Genomic DNA, 18,364 nt, shown 5'->3' with positions numbered 1-18,364 from the left:
CTTTAGTTAATATTCAAGACTTCAGCACACTACCAGGAGTCAATTCAATAGTTTACAGTTGATTTGTTGTGACTTTGGTTCAGATTATTCAGAATTAGTTCAGAATACTCTTCTTGCTTTGCTCCATGATTATGTGATTCATATGTCATATAATAACTTTCCTGTTTTTAACACTATTTCTGTTCAACAAGATTCATTTAAAATGCTCTTTTGGTTATTTCATTATCATATTTGTTTGTTATAACTTTTTAGTTTTAGACTTAAATTTTAACCTCTCAAATAACAAAGCAGTCTCAAATCTTTTTGAGGAATTATAGCTAAAAAGATGAAATTCTTAAATAAAATGAAGTACTTTGATTGCATTTCTGTGGTGTTCCTGTAGGTGACCATGATGAAGCCAGAAGACTGAAGCAGCACGTTGTGAAGGTGGACGCCATCATCTTGTCTTTGCAGTGCTGATTCTGAAGAGAACGTCTTCACATAGGACTCAAAGGTAAAATTATCTCTCATATGATTGGACCATTTTATTGTAACCGCTATCGGCATCAAAGTAATTTTAGTAGCAATTTATAATCCTGTAAAGCAGACTAGCAGAAGAGTTTAACAGCCTCTATGGTTCTGCAAGAAGTCTAGTTCATGTTTATATTGTTCTTCTTTCTGTCTTCAAGGAAATCAATGCCCAAAGGAAACAACAGTCCAGACTCTGATTCCAGCTCCGGTGAGGTTCTGCACACAAATTGGCTGTCTGATTTGTTTAATGTGTAATTACCACACAACACCAAATCAGTACATTGAATTAATTTTTTTTTTAGCCAAATACTGAAGCTACTTCTGCATATTTGTCATGAAGCACAAGAATCCAACTGACTGCAGTTTCTGCTCACACTGCTGAAATCATGTCTCACTGTTTAAGTTTCACAGTTGTACAGTTGTACTGTGAGTATCTGTAACTTAAGAAATCAACAGGAGACACTGTGGTGCAGTGTGTGGTAAAATCATTACATTCATGTACAAATGAACACAATACTTTTCTGCAGGATTGTTTTCTTATTCCTTATCAGCAGTTGCAGTATCCTGTTCTACCACTTTAACTTCATCATCACACCTCATCATATTGGACCGCCTGCACTTGATGCTTTTGTGAATAAGAATGGTCAAAAGACGTTTCACACGCGCCCTTTCTGTGACACGCTGAGAGCCTTAAGCAGAACGCCTGAGTTAACAGACAAAGTTCATAATCAGCTCATGCTATCAGATATCTTTATCTGGGGCTTCTGGCTTTGCTGAACCAGCTTTCTCAAAGGAAGCCTGGATATGTTGAACTTGCTTCAGATACAACAACTGACCCAAATACTGATCAATAACTTAAACAACAGCCAAATACTGCCACCTAGTGTCTAAAGTGAGTTTTGTCTAAACTAAATGTGTTGAAGTGTTTGCGCTTCAGAAATAAAAGTTTTCATGGCTAACAAAAACCAGTATGAACCGGTTCTGCTCATCTGTCTGTCCCTGTCTATAGGTACACTGACTTGAAGAGAGAGGACAATTGGCTTCCATGTACAAGACACACAAGAATCACTCTATCAGGTAAAGTGATAGAAGGTGGAGTCCTACATACTCATACTAAGTAATCCACAGTCCTTTCTAACACGGAGTTAATATAAACTCTATGTATATTAAAATATACAAGCCTCTGATTTCTGCCTCTCAGGTTGATTCTGCTGTTTCAGTTTTCACCTGTTAGCTCACATCCCTGGCTACTAAGTCATAGGCAAAAGTTAATTATTGTAATTTATGTCATGAAAATATTTAACTTTAGTTTAATTTATCAGGCTGGCCCATGTGATGACAGTTTAAAATAATCAGGGCAGTACGCTAAATGGGGCGGGGCGTGTTACCAGGGCTCCTCCCACCGGATCCTACTGCGCAGACCCTGGCTCCAAATGACGTCAAAATCGAAAGATGGAAGCGCCCGTAAGGGGCATATTTTGGCTTCAAGAGCGTTGAGTGAAAACAGCTAAAGTCACGCCCACTGGTCCAGACCAGGACCTTCTGCACATACAACAACAGCAAGCAACTTAGGAAGCTGCGTCAGGCCAAGGAGGAGGCCTACAGGAGTGGGAACAGAGACCTGAACAACAGGCCAGGAACAAGCTGAGGAGGGGGATCAGGGTAGCTAAAGCCCAATTCACACATACTCCGTGCGTGCCGCGGACCGTCAGCTCCACGCACTACGTTTGACTTAGCCTCCACTCTAGTCAATCATTGTGGTCACACAGCGCGCTGCAGTCCGTCTCTGGCGCGTGTCACCGACGGCACTGCGCTCTGTTCCGTTTCAAATACACAGCGAGTCTATTTTCGTGCAGACTATAGAAGGCATAGCCACTAGGGCAAGCTGAAACCAATGACATTGTGTTACTCATGTATATGCAATATACCTACACCATGTGAATGCATAAATATGCTCTGCAACCGGGACTGCCCCAGGAATCTTTGATGCACTTGTGACTGACGTTACTTTTGTAGCTGATTACCCCTTTTGCAAAAGAACTCTTATTTTATGTAATAAAATACTCAAAGACAAAAGACGTTGACTTGAGATCTTTTATTACCAACAGAAAAATCCACAACAGACGTCACCCATCTGTTCCTGCAGAGGGCTCCGAAGGATCATCGGCAGCAGCCGCCATGCTGGAAATCCTGTCACAGCCTAACTTTCAGTCAGCCTAACGACAGGCTGAGAGCTGGAGCTGAGGCGGGTTTTAAACCTCCTAACAAACCGTTACATCACGCCCACCTGTCAATCATGTCAGCTACGCGCCTAACTGGGCGGTATCTAATCTTCACCAGCAGAGCAGTTTTAGTAAGTAGTACGGGAGGATACAGAGATTATTATTTTATACATTTCTTTCAGAATCTTCTCACTTTGGGCCAGATTAGTAGAAACATCATCAGTGTTTTTTTCTGTTTTGTAGTTTGCTATTCAGAAAAGAACCCCCAAACGGACCCCCAAAAAGTCTTAGGATTGTATTTCTCTCGGTACCACTGAGCTCTGGCCAAAACATCATTGGCGTAGTCTCCACCTGTCGTGTTTTTATCCGCGTCTTTAGGGTCGACTTTTCCATCCCCGCAGTTGTAGGCTGCAATCCCTCCTGTGGAATCAAATAAAAGTAAGATCAGATTGATTGTGTGAAGAGGGTTGAGCTTTTGAAAGTCCACTGCATGGTTCAGTAAAACAAACCTTCCAGCTGATACTCTTTGCTCCAGTCTGGATATTTTTTACGGATCTTTTTGATGAAATCAACCAAGATCCCTGTAGCTTGGAACAGGTGCGCCCTACTGTCCCATGCGCCTATTTTTTTGTGGTTTCCTCCGTCTGGATGGACATCAACCTACAGAGACAACAACAACTCAGGTGTTAGTAATTCTCACATCAGTAGTTGTGGCCTTGACAAGTGGAAATGAATAAAGGATAGGTATCTCTGTAAAGAGATAGTTTCTGGTTAAAATATGCAGATATCTGTCTGTCAGAAGTTGTTAATCTGTGATCTACCTGTAGAGTCTATTGAAAGATAATGTTTTGGATTGATTAGTAATGCCTGCCGAGGCCGGAAGGGGGAGCTCTCAGCCGTGATTCTTCATGACGCTGCCAGAGAGGAAGCATCGTGTCCGAGCACAACATCAGCGCACGACTCCTTTTGTCTTGGCCAAAAAGTTGCACTAGAACACACCGCAAAGACTACAGCTGCCGACCAACCTCCACGTACGTTCTGCGCATGCGTAAGAAGGAAATAACTCTCTAGTCTGTAATCGTCATTCCAAAAAGGGGAAACCGGAAGTGGATGAGGAAGAACGCAGAAAACTAAACCGTGATACAAGAAGACAATTTTCTCACCGCTGTCGTTCAACACTCATAATATAGGTACTTCTAATGGAGATTAATGTCTGATAAAAAGTAAAAAATGCCGCTGGTGTTGTCAGCCCTTGGACCTTAAAGGCAGAATATGCGATTTTTTGATCCAGCAGATGTCGCCCTTGAGCACCAGCATGAAACCAAAACAACTCACGCTGCATTGTTGTGTTAGCATGCTAATGCTAGCGATCTTTATTCTGCTCGTATCTTCACACTGCATGTAAATTTACCTGAAATGAGCGTGATCTAGAAACACAGTTAAGCAGTGAGTACAGTATGTTATTCTTCTTTTCTCTAGTCCCTCAATTAAACAACTTTTATATACTTGATTTCTATTACATTGAAGTGTGAAAAATCTCATATTCAGCCTTTAAATTATTGGAACAAGAATAGAAGAGGCGCTTCCGTATTTCTTCCCATGCTCTGGCTCTCTTGTTTCGTTTAGCTGAACAGCCAATCAGAGAGATTCCTACCCCCAACCGCGCCGGCTCACGTCGATTCAATCGATGTGGAATCGGCCAAAAAAAGGCCAACTAGGGCCGATGGGTATCGATGGAGCTGAACACGAAGCAAAAACGAGGGCGACGACTGCTCAGCGACGGATCAACGGCAGACGGTCTCCTTGGTGTGTCAGGGCCTTAAGGGGGCCCCATCAGTCAGCACTCACTCTCGTTGCCCTGCTTAGCGTTGCATGAATTATTGCTGTTAAAACCAGTGTTTGTCAATGACAGTCAATAAAGAAAAATGAAGAGGAATTATTAGTCTATAGGAGAGAAAAAGAGGAAGAGGAGTAAGCGTCGAGACACTGGGAGACGTAATGGTGATGAACGCCGGTAGGAGGGCCGCCCAATTATTTTTCGCCTAGGGCCCCAACAGACTCTGGAATCACCACCGTCTACATGCAAGGCTCCAGTGTGAGTAATACATAGATATTTGTAAAAACCTGCATCAGTCCCCAGGCTTTGAAATGGTCTCCCCAGCCTCCATTGTCCTTTATTGTATTTCCGGCCCGGGACTCTCTGGAGATGATGCCAGCAATAACAGCCGGATCGACTTTATGATGAGCTGCTACAGAGAAGATGTCATCCTTGTACTTATTCATTCTTTCCCAATCTTTCTTTGCCAGTGCATGAGATGCGTCCACACCTTGAAAGAGATCAAACAACGGGAATAATTACTCAGCACAACATAGTAACGTTGAAGTCCTCTTGTGTTGTACTGCAGTGTTTACCTTTAGTCCGCGTCGGCCCGTCCTGCTGGGCTGTTATATCTGAAGCTCCAGAAGACTTAAACTTCATGATGTCTCCGTAGTCTCCATGTGAATACCCTAATGATCAGTTTATCATATTAGTTTCAATCAACATTAGGCGTTTTCACATATGCACTCACATCATAAATGTCTTTCGCAGTGATGCATTCATTTAAAAACATGTAGACTTCAAGTTCTTGTCTTTCTGTTCTATTGTAGCCCTGCAGAGTTCCTACAGCTGGAGCTTCATACAGGCTCTGCAGCCTTTGTTGTCTTTATGACATCATTAGACTAACTTTAGTTTTATTTATATATAATCAAACATAATACAGAATGTTTTAATTCTGTGACACATGGTCAAAGTAAATTTTACTGACAGAAGAGTTTTATTCATAGAGGGGGCGGGACATCGTTGATTGACTGACAAACAGTCACCATGGTTACTCACCCTCACCTGCCTGCTGCACACTGAACGAGAGGACAAAGAGCTGCTGAATGACATCACTTCATCTGCATGCATAGAAATCAAAGTATAGAAATAAGTGATTGTTGGCCTACTGTTAAAAAAATTAACATCCGAGGTCCGGACCTCGCTGATATGATCGCCTCCCTCCGTTCCATAACGTCATTTAGCCTAATCCCTATAGGTTCCGTTATCACAACAAGTGAGCTTCGAGTGGAGAGGCGTGTTAGTAACTTTTAAAAACTGAGAGAGAGCAGAAAACACCGACAGCAACGTTTGAAACACCGGGGTTATATCTCCCCTCACTGTCTGTCTGCGCTCCTCTCTGTCTGACTCTCTGCAGACTGTTAACGTCTCTCCAGCTCCTTTCTTGTGTCGCTATCTGAGATATAAACTTAACTTTCCAAACTATGCAGATAAGTTAACTGTTGCTCACGCCGCTTCAGGTTTGGAAAAATATCACAACAGTTGCATATAACCGGGATGAAGTGGTTTTTGCGGACTTTACTTTTACGTTTTGTTTTCACCACTGAGGAGCAGAAGGGGACAGAAGGAAACAGAAGGGGAGGGAGACGCGTCTGTGTCGGACCATAAACTGCAGCATGAGAGAATAAACACATTAGCCCGGTTCTACGATCTCTCTGCTTTGGCAGATCATCAGCAAGTTAAAATCCTTCACGATATACTTGGATATTTAACCAAGTCCTGTTGCCTTTGGATCAAGCTTCATATTTACCATGACCTGCATGACTGAGAACCCACACAGATATAAAAAAGGTTTGATAAACAGACTTTACTGTCCAACTGATGAAAGCAAGTTGTAAGCCCAGCTGAACGTTATGAATGAAGAACATTTGAAAAGTGAAAATAATCAACAAGAAGAAGATGAGAAATTACTGCACAGCTCTGACTGCATAAGAAGTTTTTTAAAAACCCAGCATGAACAGCACAAGCTCTTACCGCTCCCCATTTTGTGTTCAGACGGTTCACTTGAAGCCGAGGATGAAGCCTGTAACGCACTGAGCTGTGTCACACTGTTTGTTCTTTTTGCAGGATGGGTTTAGTGACCGGTTGTTATAGGTCCACTATCTCGGCTTCATCTTGCCAAAAGACTTCCCCCTCCCTTCCTCTGCTCTTGATAGCTGGCTTGCACAGCTCTGACTGTACATACCAGTGTTTCCATTGTATAAGAAGTTTTATGAAACCCAGCAGGAACAGCACAAGCTCTTACCGCTTCTCTTTTTGTGGTCAGGCGGTCCACTTGAAGCACACAGTATAAGTATTATCATTGATCACAGATTATTTAACAAAGCATGTAAACTGAACTTTAACATGTTTTTTGATTGTTTTTCACAGAGATCATATGATGTGATGAGCATATGGGTGACTTTTCCACCTTCAGTTTCACTATGACTTCCTCATGTTTAGTCAGTTATTACCTGAGATATCTTTCAGCACCACCTGACCTGATACTACCACCCGGTAGGGCTCTATAATGATCTACAGTTGCAGATAAAGGTGGGATAAGATAAGGAGTTCATATACGTATGGAATAATAAAGAAACCAACAGCAACCAGTATACATGCCCTATAAAGGCGGGGACTTGTGTTTACTTCCTGCTACAGGAAGATGGAAACTCTGCAGAAAAAAAATGTACAAGGCAGATCAACTGAGGTGTGTTTCTTGTAAATCAGCTGCCTTCTACAGACATATCAGCTATACCAGGGGTTCCTAAATGTTTCAGCTGGAGACCACCAAAGTAAAGCGGTAGACACTGGGGACCCCCACTGTCCCTGGAAGCTTATAGCGGGCACATGCACTAATAAGCCTATCCAAACACTGACATTAGAACAACACAAAAGAGCACAGCAGCCAGAAAAACAAATTATGATTTAACTTATTTATTGTGTAAGAAAGGCTGCTTTCTACTTTGAAGAAGTAATTAAAGGAGCAAGCACGCTCACTTCCAGGCTCTTGAAAAGGAGTTTGGCTGGCTGTTCATTTATGTTAACACTTGTGAAGTACAACACATATAAAGAACAGTACAGTGTAAGAAAGGCTAGAAGCAGAACAAACATACAAACTGTGGTGAACAGACACACAGATGATGTAAGTGTGTGTTTTTATTTGGAAAGAGCAGCAGACACCTACATTGATGGATTTAAAGGATTTTTTTTCCACATTATCAGTCAATCTTTATTTGTATAGAGCCAATCCTTAACAAGTGTTATCTCAAGAGGATTTACAAAAGAACGGGTAAAAGACCTTACTCATTGTTGTGTTACAAAAGAAAAATGGGATGGGGGAGATTGGGATAATATAGACTGTAAATATGAATATTTGAAGCCTGAGTGACGTCACCCAACTGTTCCTGCAGGGGGCGCTGGAGGATCATCAGCAGCAGCCACCATGCTGGAAATCTAACTACGGATAACACATATCATTCATCGAATCAAAACAGAGACATTTCTTTTAAATTCACCCCCTGTACAGTGTTTACCAGTGATGACAATAACTATCAGACCTATTTGATTTTTTTTGTACCAGGCTGTAAACATGTTTATTTATGCTGTAAAAACTGTTTTTTTTTAACCAGTTTGCGACTTCCGTGGTTCCTGCAGCCAGCCTCTAGTGGACACTCGATGAACTGCAGGATTTTGCTCTTCTGCATTGGCTTTAATTTTTCAAGACCGGAGGTAGCCGCTTGGATAATTCGTAATATTCCTCCCATTCCGGTTGTCAAAACTTCCTCTTCCTCTTTTTTTTTTTTTTTTTTTTTACATTTCTTTTTATTGAGCATTTCACATAATCTAAAAATAAAAAATAAAAAATAGAAACAAGACATCCGTTAAGTTGTACAAGATTTTTTTCCAGAATTATATTACACGGTACATAAATATATGTATATTTTTATTTTTCTAAAGATTTTTTTTTTTTTAATTTTCTGCCTTTATCAGACAGAGAGTTCAGTGGATATAGTTGGAAAACAGGGTGAGAAAGAGTGAGGAATGAGACGCAAGAAAGGAGCCACAGGTTGGACCTGAACCCGGGCCACCCGCCCCGAAGGACCACAGCCTCGACACATGGGGCGCACACACTAACCATCGAGCACCAGTGCCCCACGAACATGTTAAAGTTCAGTTTACAGGCTACTGTGTGTACGGGAGGGGGGGTTGACTGATGAATGACCTCAACAACAAACACTCACCATGTATGGGTAAAGGTGAGTAAAAAACTGGATACAACCAGATTTATCTAACTCAGACTGTAATTAAACCTTTGTGTGTGTAGCTCAGTCTGATTCTTGTAAACCAGCTGCCTTCACCTGATTCTCTCCTCTTTCTCTTCTGACACATCAGCTCACAGCACCTCCTGCAGGCGAGAGAGAGAAACACCAGACAGCACGAGGAAGGGAGTAACGATGGGTGAGTGCTCGTCTGATGGAATTTTTCTTGAGGGAAGTCAAGTTTTACGAATTTCCTCAACAGTCTGTTTTTCTTTTAGTTGAACTTAATTTCCTCATTTCTCTGTGCTTTGTTTAACCAATGTCTTTATTTCTTGTTCTCATTTTATTCATAATTATATTATTTTCCCTGTATATACTCTCCAGCTGTATTGTTTTTTTAGAGCGACTGAAACATCCCATCTTCTTCCCCCAGGGATTAAATGAAGTGATTCTGTTTCTGTTTCTGTTAAAAACTGATCTTTTAATAAACATATCATTTGCAGGAGACATCATGAGAGTTCAAACTAGCGGTGCATCACAGCAAACGGCTAATCAGGACAATCTGCGATACTCAGGTAAGTAAGCTGCGAAACACAGGAGCTCATTTTATATGAAGTAGTTCAATACAGAGGTGCTGCTTGTCAACAGGCAAGGCAGGGGACAAATCCTCTAGACTTACTCTAAGTATGTTTTTTTCATGTGCTGGTCAAAAACAAGTGATGGGACATTTGTCAGACTTTAAACAAACCTGGACCACTGAGCTTCCCACCATGAGCCTGAAATCAAAAGAAATCCAGTTTGTGAAAACGGTCAATATCAGATTTGGTCACTCCAAGGCTACTAGCGTTTTTTTTCTGTGTTTTTTTTTTCTCTAAAGGTGTGAGAGCATCACACACCATGGCCCAGACTGATGCAGGCAGAATGGAAGAGTTCAGGTCTAAAATCAACAGAGTGGGGGCTCAGAAGGGAATTCCTCCAGCTCTGATTGCTGCCATCATCTCCAGAGAGTCTCGGGCTGGAAACGCAATAAAGAACACTGGAGGCTGGGGGGACCATGGCAACGGCTGGGGACTGATGCAGGTGCTCATAAATGCTACTTTTTTTACTCGCATGATTTTAGCTTACAGTGATTAACCAGCTTTCCTTCAAACATATGTAGGTGGATGTGAATCCAAACGGAGGTAACCACACTCCAGAGGGCGCTTGGGACAGCGAGGAACACCTCAGACAAGCCACGGGCATCTTGGTTCATTTCATCGGACGGATCAGTACAAAATTTCCTAATTGGAGCTCGGAGCAGAAGCTGAAAGGTTTGTTTCACTCACCCACTAAGTTGACACAAACACAACCCCCTTCACACAAATGGTTTGATCTTATGTGTGTTTAATTCTCCAGGTGGGATTGCAGCCTACAACATGGGCGATGGAAACGTCCATTCTTATGAAAACGTTGATGACCACACAACCGGTAGAGACTACTCCAATGATGTTGTTGCCAGAGCCCAGTGGTACAGGAACCATGGTGGCTTTTAACTGTTGAAGCCCACTCTGACAACATTTCCTGCAAGTCATTAAGTAAAAGTCTTAAAAGTTGTTTTATGAAATCCTGAGGTAAATAAACATGATACAAAAAACAAAACCACAAATATCTCTGTTTTTTTGTGCTTGATGGGTTTTGACCAAGTGGCAACTTTCGGTGTTGAAAAATGAAGCCAATGCTGAAGTGTAAAATCCTGCAGTTCCTCGAGTGTCCACTAGAGGCTGGCTGCAGGAACACAGGAAGTCATTAGTTATTGTCATCGCTTGCACACACTGTACGGGGGCTGACTTTTTTTTTAGAGGCTCTTTTTTGATTTGATGAACAATATGTGTAATCCATAGTTAGGCGCCTTGCTGACATGATTGACAGCTGGGCGTGATGTAACGGTTTGTCAGAAGGTTTAAAACCCGCCTCAGCTCCAGCTCTCAGCCTTTCATTAAAGTTAGCCTGACACAGGATTTCCAAGATGGCGGCTGCTGCTGATGAGCCTCCAGCGCCCCCTGCAGGAACAGATGGCTGACGTCACTCTGGCTTCATTATGAATATAGGCCGAGAGGAAAAGAATAAAGTGTGTGTCATCGAGTGGTCGAGCAAGAGAGAGGGAGAGGAGTGACTATGCTTATTCTGTTTTGAACACCATATACGGTGTGCGTCTGGTATTTCTAAAACTGCAACATGATGGAAACACTAACCTCCGGGCTCTTTCCTGTGAATCAGGGTGTCATTATTTAATCCTTTCTGTGTAGGCCAGCTATCAAGAGCAGAAGAAGGGAGGGGAGGGAAAAACAGAATTCTTTTGGCAAGATGAAGCCGAGATAGTGGACCTCTAAAAAACTGAACCCATCCTGCAACAAGAACGAACAGTGTGACACAGCTCAGTGCGTTACTATGGGGTGCCGATTGTAAAAACGTTGTGATATATATATTTTCAATATTTAGTTAATATTCTTCACATTTAGCTTGATTGCAAAGTTTAAGTGTTGAAGAAATATTTAATAATATATCTAAATTTAAAATATAAATGTAAATATTATATCTAAATTTTAAATGTTGAATCTAAATGTTATATCTAAATGTTATATCTAAATCTAAATGTTAAATCTAAATCTAAACGTTGAATCTGAATGTTAAATCTAAATCTAAATGTTAAATCTAAATCTAAATGTTAAATCTAAATGTTAAATCTAAATGTTAAATCTAAATCTAAATGTTAAATCTAAATGTTAAATCTAAATGTTAAATCTAAATGTTAAATGTTGAATCTAAATGTTACATCTAAATGTTATATCTAAATCTAAATGTTAAATCTAAATCTAAATGTTAAATCTAAATGTTAAATCTAAATGTTAAATCTAAATGTTAAATGTTGAATCTAAATGTTACATCTAAATGTTATATCTAAATGTTATATCTAAATCTAAATGTTAAATCTAAATCTAAATGTTAAATCTAAATCTAAATGTTAAATCTAAATGTTAAATCTAAATGTTAAATGTTGAATCTAAATGTTACATCTAAATGTTATATCTAAATGTTATATCTAAATCTAAATGTTAAATCTAAATCTAAATGTTAAATCTAAATGTTAAATCTAAATGTTAAATCTAAATGTTAAATGTTGAATCTAAATCTAAATGTTAAATCTAAATCTAAATGTTAAATCTAAATGTTAAATCTAAATGTTAAATCTAAATGTTATATCTAAATCTAAATGTTAAATCTAAATGTTAAATCTAAATGTTAAATCTAAATGTTAAATGTTGAATCTAAATGTTACATCTAAATGTTATATCTAAATGTTATATCTAAATCTAAATGTTAAATCTAAATCTAAATGTTAAATCTAAATGTTAAATCTAAATGTTAAATCTAAATGTTAAATGTTGAATCTAAATGTTATATCTAAATGTTATATCTAAATCTAAATGTTAAATCTAAATCTAAATGTTAAATCTAAATCTAAATGTTAAATCTAAATCTAAATGTTAAATCTAAATCTAAATGTTAAATCTAAATGTTAAATCTAAATGTTAAATCTAAATGTTATATCTAAATCTAAATGTTAAATCTAAATGTTAAATCTAAATCTAAATGTTAAATGTTAAATCTAAATGTTAAATGTTAAATCTAAATGTTAAATGTTAACTGTTAAATGATGGGCGCTTACATATTGCATATTTGCAACCAGAGTCTGCGTAGTAGGGATCCACGGGAAGAGCCACGGTATTGAAGTCACGTTACTTCCTCTAACGAAAACACACATTTAACGTACTGAGAAACATAAAAATCCCTCAGGTGTGTTAAATGTTAAATCTAAATCTAAATGGTAAATGTTAAATATAAATGTTAAATCTAAATGTTAAATCTAAATCTAAATCTAAATGTGTCGCCAAGTGTAAAGCTAAATATTTAGAAAATCATGTAATTTCACGCCCCTTGAATTAACCTCAGACCAGCGCACGGCCACGCCCACACCCCTGACCTCGGATCAGTAGGTGAAACCAGGGAAGACCCAAGCATGGCCGCTTCCCTCACAGCAGCAGAAATCGAGCGGGCGGTTTTGGCCGGTGTGCGGGCTGCTCTCCAAGGAGCTCGACCATTGCCATCCACATCGTCAACGGTAGGTTAAGTGTTTTTAATATAGTACTTCATTCATCTTTATAGTTAAACTAACGTTACTTGGCTAGCTGACTGTTACCTAGCTAACAGTCAGCTCACTTTTGAGAGTCAGGTGGTTAAAATTTCACCTTGTTGCATTTGAGCTAGTGATCGTTATGGTTTCGGTGTTAGACCTTGTGGTTGAACTTTGGAGTTACTTTACCCTCTAGCGCTGTTCGTTTGTTCACCAGTGTCCAAAATTAACATCTGTCAAGCCCAAGATACCCGTAGTTTTTTAGTAGTAGTAGCCAGTCGTAGATTTTGTGTGTACATTTCGGGAGGCGGGAGCAAACTTTAAGCCGGTGTGCTAGCGACAGAGAAACCGCGCTGTTGGAGGGTTTGAATGCCAGAAACAAAAATGGAATATATTTTTGTAATGTTTCACAATGGTTAGATAGCCTGTGCTTCATTACTGTGGAGGCTTACACTCTCTAAGAGTCTGTTTCATTTTTATCCTCTGTATTTTTGTAAGCGCAAATCCATTAAACAGTCTGTTTCGCTGTTGTGAGAAATTAAGCGGTGTTTAACGTTTCATTTTGCCAAACAAACCCTGCTGCCACCCTAGCTGACATTTAAAGTCGGGGCTCTTGTTTCAGGTCTCTGCACCCCTGGGTAACCCACGGCCACAGGCTCCTCCAGCAGCAGCCACTGGCACGTCAAACATCAACACCACCATCACATCACTGAGATCAGTAAGTGATATTAAACATTAGCTAGAAAAGATTTTTTGTCATCCTAAATTATTCTTACAATGTGACTTAAAAAATGCACCATATACAATACATTGAGCTTCCTTAGTTAATGTCAACATTTCTGTTTCAGAGTATGTTATTGTTGGGCAGTTGCTTGTCTCTGTACATTTCCTTTCATCATATACACAACAGGTTTAACTATGTTATTAAATCATTTCTGCGAATCAGTCAAATACATTGTCATTCCCAGCTTCACCCGTTTTGGTTGCAGTCAAATCTCTTGTTGACATTATACTTTGGGGACACTGCAGATTTTCCAGTAGCAAGGGGCACATGAAAATGCAAGTGCTAAAATGTCACTGAATTAGATGTAGAGGTCATCTGCTTATATCATGTTTTATATTTTAAACTTTTAGTCTCATATTGTTCAACAATTGCACAGCCCAATACTCTTCCCGCCACACACACACAAAATAGGGGTCTGTATGTGATAACAATGTATTTTTTTCAATTGTCTTCCATATAATTCCATTATGTGCATGACAAACTGAGAATTCATTATATTAGTGAAGACCTCTCTGCCTTTTCCTTCTCTTTCTTAGGAGGGGACTACCATCATTTCCAAAGAGTACATAGTGAGTTTGTTGCTGCTAGGAACATCACTTTCTGAAGTTGCTTCAGTCCTGCGGATCTCCAGACCAACATTGTACAAGCTAATGCGAGAATACAACATAAGGCGAATTTTTTTTCAAACATTTCTGATGAGGAATTGGATGCAACCATAAGTGAGGTCAAGGCAGAACATCCTCATGTTGGAGAAGTTATGCTCAATGGACATTTGCATGCAAGAAACATTACAGTGCAGAGACGTCGTCTCAGAGACTCTATAAAACGTGTTGATAGAGCTGGTGTTGAATCCAGGAGAACGACTACAATACAAAGACGAGCATATACTGTGCCTTTTCCAACCTATATTTGGCAATCACAAACTCATAAGATGGAAATTAGTCATACATGGTGCAATGGATGGTTATAGTAGAAAGTTAATGTTTCTGCAGTGCTCTAGCAACAATCGAGCTGACACTGCAATGGACCTCTTCAGTACAGCTATCAGCGAAAACGACCGGCCTTATCACATCCGGACGGATAAAGGTGGGGAGAATGTCATGATTTGGGAACACATGAGAGAGCATAAAGGTGAAAACTCTGTGTTAACTGGAAGCTCTGTCCATAACCAGCGAATTGAACGCTTCAATCGGGACTTGAACAGGAACTGCCGTGATGTGTTTGCACCTATTTTCTATGAGTTAGAATCATTGGAGGCCTTGGATGTAGAAAATGAATCAGATTTATCTTGTCTTCATTATGTGTACATCCCCAGGATCAACCAAACATTGAATGAGTTCAAAGCTGCATTTAACAATCATTCAATTTCCTCTGAACGAAACAGGACCCCAGTTCAGCTTTTCACACTAGACCGACATCTTATGTTACTGAACCACCCAGAAGCTGAAAATGAGGAAAGAACAGTCGACTCAACAATAGCTCATACAGACCACTTATTTTGCCCATTTAACCAGCAGGATATGCAGGAACTTGTTGGTACAGTAAACCCACTTGAACATGATGGTAACAAAGGAAAAACATTATATAACAGAGTGCAGGAATTTGTATTCAACAAGATTGTGTAACTAACTCGTTACCATAATCATGAACATGGCTACAAATAATGATGAAATAAAATTGACAATTGCCAAATGGGGGTTTTCACCTTCTTTAATGCCACTGTTTGTCATATAACAGTATGTATGAGATCATTTATACTCTGAAAACATCTTGCCATTTTATGGGCATTCAGCTTAAAAAAACTGACAGATGTGTCAACGAACATTTTTTGCAGAGACAACTTCTACAAACTGACTTTTTGAAAGACAGTATTCACAACATCAAAAGTCGTAACAGAAAACAAACAAATACAATCAGAACTGTTTACTTTTGTCTGTCTTTGCCTAGCTACTAGCGTGCACTAAAAATGGCTCCATTCATCAGAGCCACGAGAAAATCATCATTATCTGCCAGATTCTTTGCATTGACAAATATTTCAAGATCATTAGAGCATGTGTGTGCAACAGGGAAGTTAATTTTTTCATCATGGATGAAAGTAAGTTTTGGGCTGGGAGAAAATCCAATAGCAGGTACTCTAGAGCTTCCTGTTGTAAAGGCCAGGATGTGCTCAGGATTCAACGACAGGATGAAAGCTCTCTCTGCCTCAGTTAAAGGAATAATACTTTATTGATCAACAGAGGGGAAATTTAGACGCTTCTCAAGTTCCTTCTCTAAAAGGATGAAAAAGGTACAAAACCGCCCGCTCGATTTCTGCTGCTGTGAGGGAAGCGGCCATGCTTGGGTCTTCCCTGGTTTCACCTACTGATCCGAGGTCAGGGGTGTGGGCGTGGCCGTGCGCTGGTCTGAGGCTAATTCAAGGGGCGTGAAATTACATGATTTGCATATTTTCTAAATATTTAGCTTTACACTTGGCTTCAATACCGTGGCTCTTCCCGTGGATCCCTACTACGCAGACTCTGGTTGCAAATATGCAATATGTAAGCGCCCATCATGGGGATCATTTGGCTTCATCTTGTTCAACAGAAGGAGGCTGAGGGATGTTGTCCATTTGTATTCACAGTCTATGGTATAAACACAATCAGAGAAATCTAAGCACATTGTTTGCTCAGTTATACAGGGTCAGCACAAAGGAAGAGTAGATGTTCACATGTTAATACAGTTAACCTGCATGTCGTCGGCTGGGTCAATAATGCTCGTTTAGGAAGTTAAGGGCAAGAAACTCTTCATCATCCAAGCATCTGTGAGTGCTAATAAGCTAACAAATGCTAGTTAAGGTTAGCTAACAATAGTATCAGGGTCTCTGTCAGTCAGTGTTCTGGGGCAGTAATGTTCGTTAAAGGCAGGAATATTTAGATCAAGTTAACACAATCTTTAATGTCATGATGAGGAGAAGTCTGTTCTTTTGTTCCCTCACAGGGACAGCAGAACGTCTAACAGCATTAATCCACAATCTCCTCCTCTCTGGGTTTTCTTTCAAACATTCTGTAGAAGAACAACCCGGGCTCGTCTCCTCGTCGGGTAGTGCATCACATTCAACAACAACTGTCTCTCATTTGAAACATGGAAAAATTAAACTGATAAAAAAACACGTAGGTGGCCACTGAGACCAATAACTTAGAGCCTTTCTCGCCCGCCAGGTGGGCGGTTCCATAAGCATGCGACGTCATGTGAAAACTATGACATGATTATAAGAGAGGTTTTGCCATACTTGGATGGTCTGTGGTAAGTTTGCTGTTGTGAAAACTGTTTCAAAAATGCAGAACTATGAGGCTTGAGAAACAGAGCAGACACTAAAACTTAAAGATACGATCTTAAAAACTGTCAACACATCATGGAAACATTTCACTTGAAAAATGAAGTAGCAGGGTTTGGTGCAGACGTTTGATTAAAAAAAGAGAAGATACTTCAATGAGGGACAAGTTTCCATCCAAAAAACTTAAAAAGGGATTTAAAATATATGAAGATAGCAATTGTATGAAAGAAATTCTGCAGACAAACTGCTTAAGAACAAATACGAAAAAGAGGCGATCCAACTAAAGATCTTCCTGTTAAACATTAATAAACAAAAATCTGAAAACTAACTAATGTCTGGAGAAGTCACACAACAGTATAAATAACTGTTTGTCGTATATCTGAGAAGATTTCCTTTAACATAAACTGTGATCCACTTTTCACACAGGTGACCTTCAGTCTGCATTAATCAGTCCCACATTTTCCCTCTTTTGATTAAATGAATGTAATTGTTGATATGAAGTACCTGGCACAGAGAGGAGGACGATAAATCCACTCACTGCTGCAGTTAAACTCATCGCTGCTCCTCTCATCTCTCTGTGTGACTGAAGGGACAATAAAACATGTTAGCAGATAGAATAATAAGAACACAGCAGGACTCAAACAGTATCAGACATGTTGATAAATTATTCTACTTACATTGAAAAAGCATAGCGTCTGTAAGAAGATTCTCCTCCTCTGCAGTGAGTGAACAGAAGACAGATATCAGGGTGTTTTTAACGCCTACATTTCCTTCCTCTTTAGAGGATTAACATACTTGATAAGACAAACAGGAAGAACTCACCTCACAAATAAGTCCTATTGGTATCAAACTTGTTTCAGTGCAAACTTATTTTTTTACAGGACAAAGGGGTTATTGTAGTGGGAGCAGTGGTTCTAGTCTGTTTTTCATTGTTGGCCTTGAATGCAGCCTCTGAAAGTAGGTCAAATCCTCACCTGGTCCAGCCCCTTAATTAGCTGAACCATATATAAAGCACCTGTGGCAAAACGCCTGCCTTTTCGCCTTGTCTGCCTGTTGGTTGCCACATGTTCCTTTCTCTGAGGTAGGTTATGCATTCAAGATTATTTCAATTTACTTAAAGTAAAGAGTTTAATTTGTCTTAAAACAGTCCCCTGTCTGCGTGTCTGCCTCGAGTGTGCTGGTGTCTGGTTTGCTGAGGTTTGTCTTAAAATAGTATAAATTCACTTCAGATGTGGAGATATTTT

General features: G+C 39.7%; 2 protein-coding genes and 1 long non-coding RNA gene across 3 annotated transcripts; 2 read left to right on the top strand and 1 right to left on the bottom strand.

Annotated features, from left to right (window-relative positions):
* Positions 1-358: 358 nt before the first annotated feature.
* On the top strand, positions 359-2,750 carry LOC136180368 (uncharacterized). Its single transcript, XR_010667056.1, has 4 exons — positions 359-493; positions 669-718; positions 1,520-1,587; positions 2,619-2,750. It is a non-coding gene; the product is annotated as an uncharacterized lncRNA (long non-coding RNA).
* On the bottom strand, positions 2,591-6,804 carry LOC136180366 (lysozyme g-like). Its single transcript, XM_065959626.1, has 5 exons — positions 6,586-6,804; positions 5,145-5,240; positions 4,857-5,059; positions 3,242-3,392; positions 2,591-3,152 (listed from the first exon to the last, which is right to left on the bottom strand). Exons 1-5 carry the CDS (start codon positions 6,593-6,595, stop codon positions 2,980-2,982), a joined length of 633 nt encoding a protein of 210 aa, XP_065815698.1. The 5' UTR covers positions 6,596-6,804; the 3' UTR covers positions 2,591-2,979.
* A 2,495-nt stretch (positions 6,805-9,299) lies between these two features.
* On the top strand, positions 9,300-10,497 carry LOC110005978 (lysozyme g-like). The gene is made up of 4 exons (XM_020661237.3): positions 9,300-9,427; positions 9,730-9,932; positions 10,012-10,162; positions 10,248-10,497. The coding sequence occupies exons 1-4, from the start codon at positions 9,364-9,366 to the stop codon at positions 10,382-10,384; spliced, it is 555 nt and encodes a 184-aa protein (XP_020516893.2). The 5' UTR covers positions 9,300-9,363; the 3' UTR covers positions 10,385-10,497.
* The last annotated feature ends 7,867 nt before the right edge of the window (positions 10,498-18,364 follow it).

Source organism: Labrus bergylta, chromosome 1 (genome assembly GCF_963930695.1).
Source record: "Labrus bergylta chromosome 1, fLabBer1.1, whole genome shotgun sequence".
Lineage (NCBI taxonomy): Eukaryota > Metazoa > Chordata > Actinopteri > Labriformes > Labridae > Labrus > Labrus bergylta.
This window is presented reverse-complemented; position numbering and strand designations above follow the sequence as displayed.

Excerpts from the sequence above, each read along its gene's own strand:
- LOC136180366 (XM_065959626.1), bottom strand. Across the intron at positions 5,060-5,144 it reads CGGGCCGACGCGGACTAAAG|GTGTGGACGCATCTCATGCA; the intron begins GTAAACACTGCA and ends ATCTCTTTCAAG. Across the intron at positions 3,153-3,241 it reads CAAAGAGTATCAGCTGGAAG|GAGGGATTGCAGCCTACAAC; the intron begins GTTTGTTTTACT and ends TTGATTCCACAG.
- LOC110005978 (XM_020661237.3), top strand. The coding sequence starts at position 9,364 with ATGAGAGTTCAAACTAGCGGTGCATCACAGCAAACGGCTAATCAGGAC. Across the intron at positions 9,933-10,011 it reads ACGGCTGGGGACTGATGCAG|GTGGATGTGAATCCAAACGG; the intron begins GTGCTCATAAAT and ends AAACATATGTAG. Across the intron at positions 10,163-10,247 it reads CTCGGAGCAGAAGCTGAAAG|GTGGGATTGCAGCCTACAAC; the intron begins GTTTGTTTCACT and ends TTAATTCTCCAG.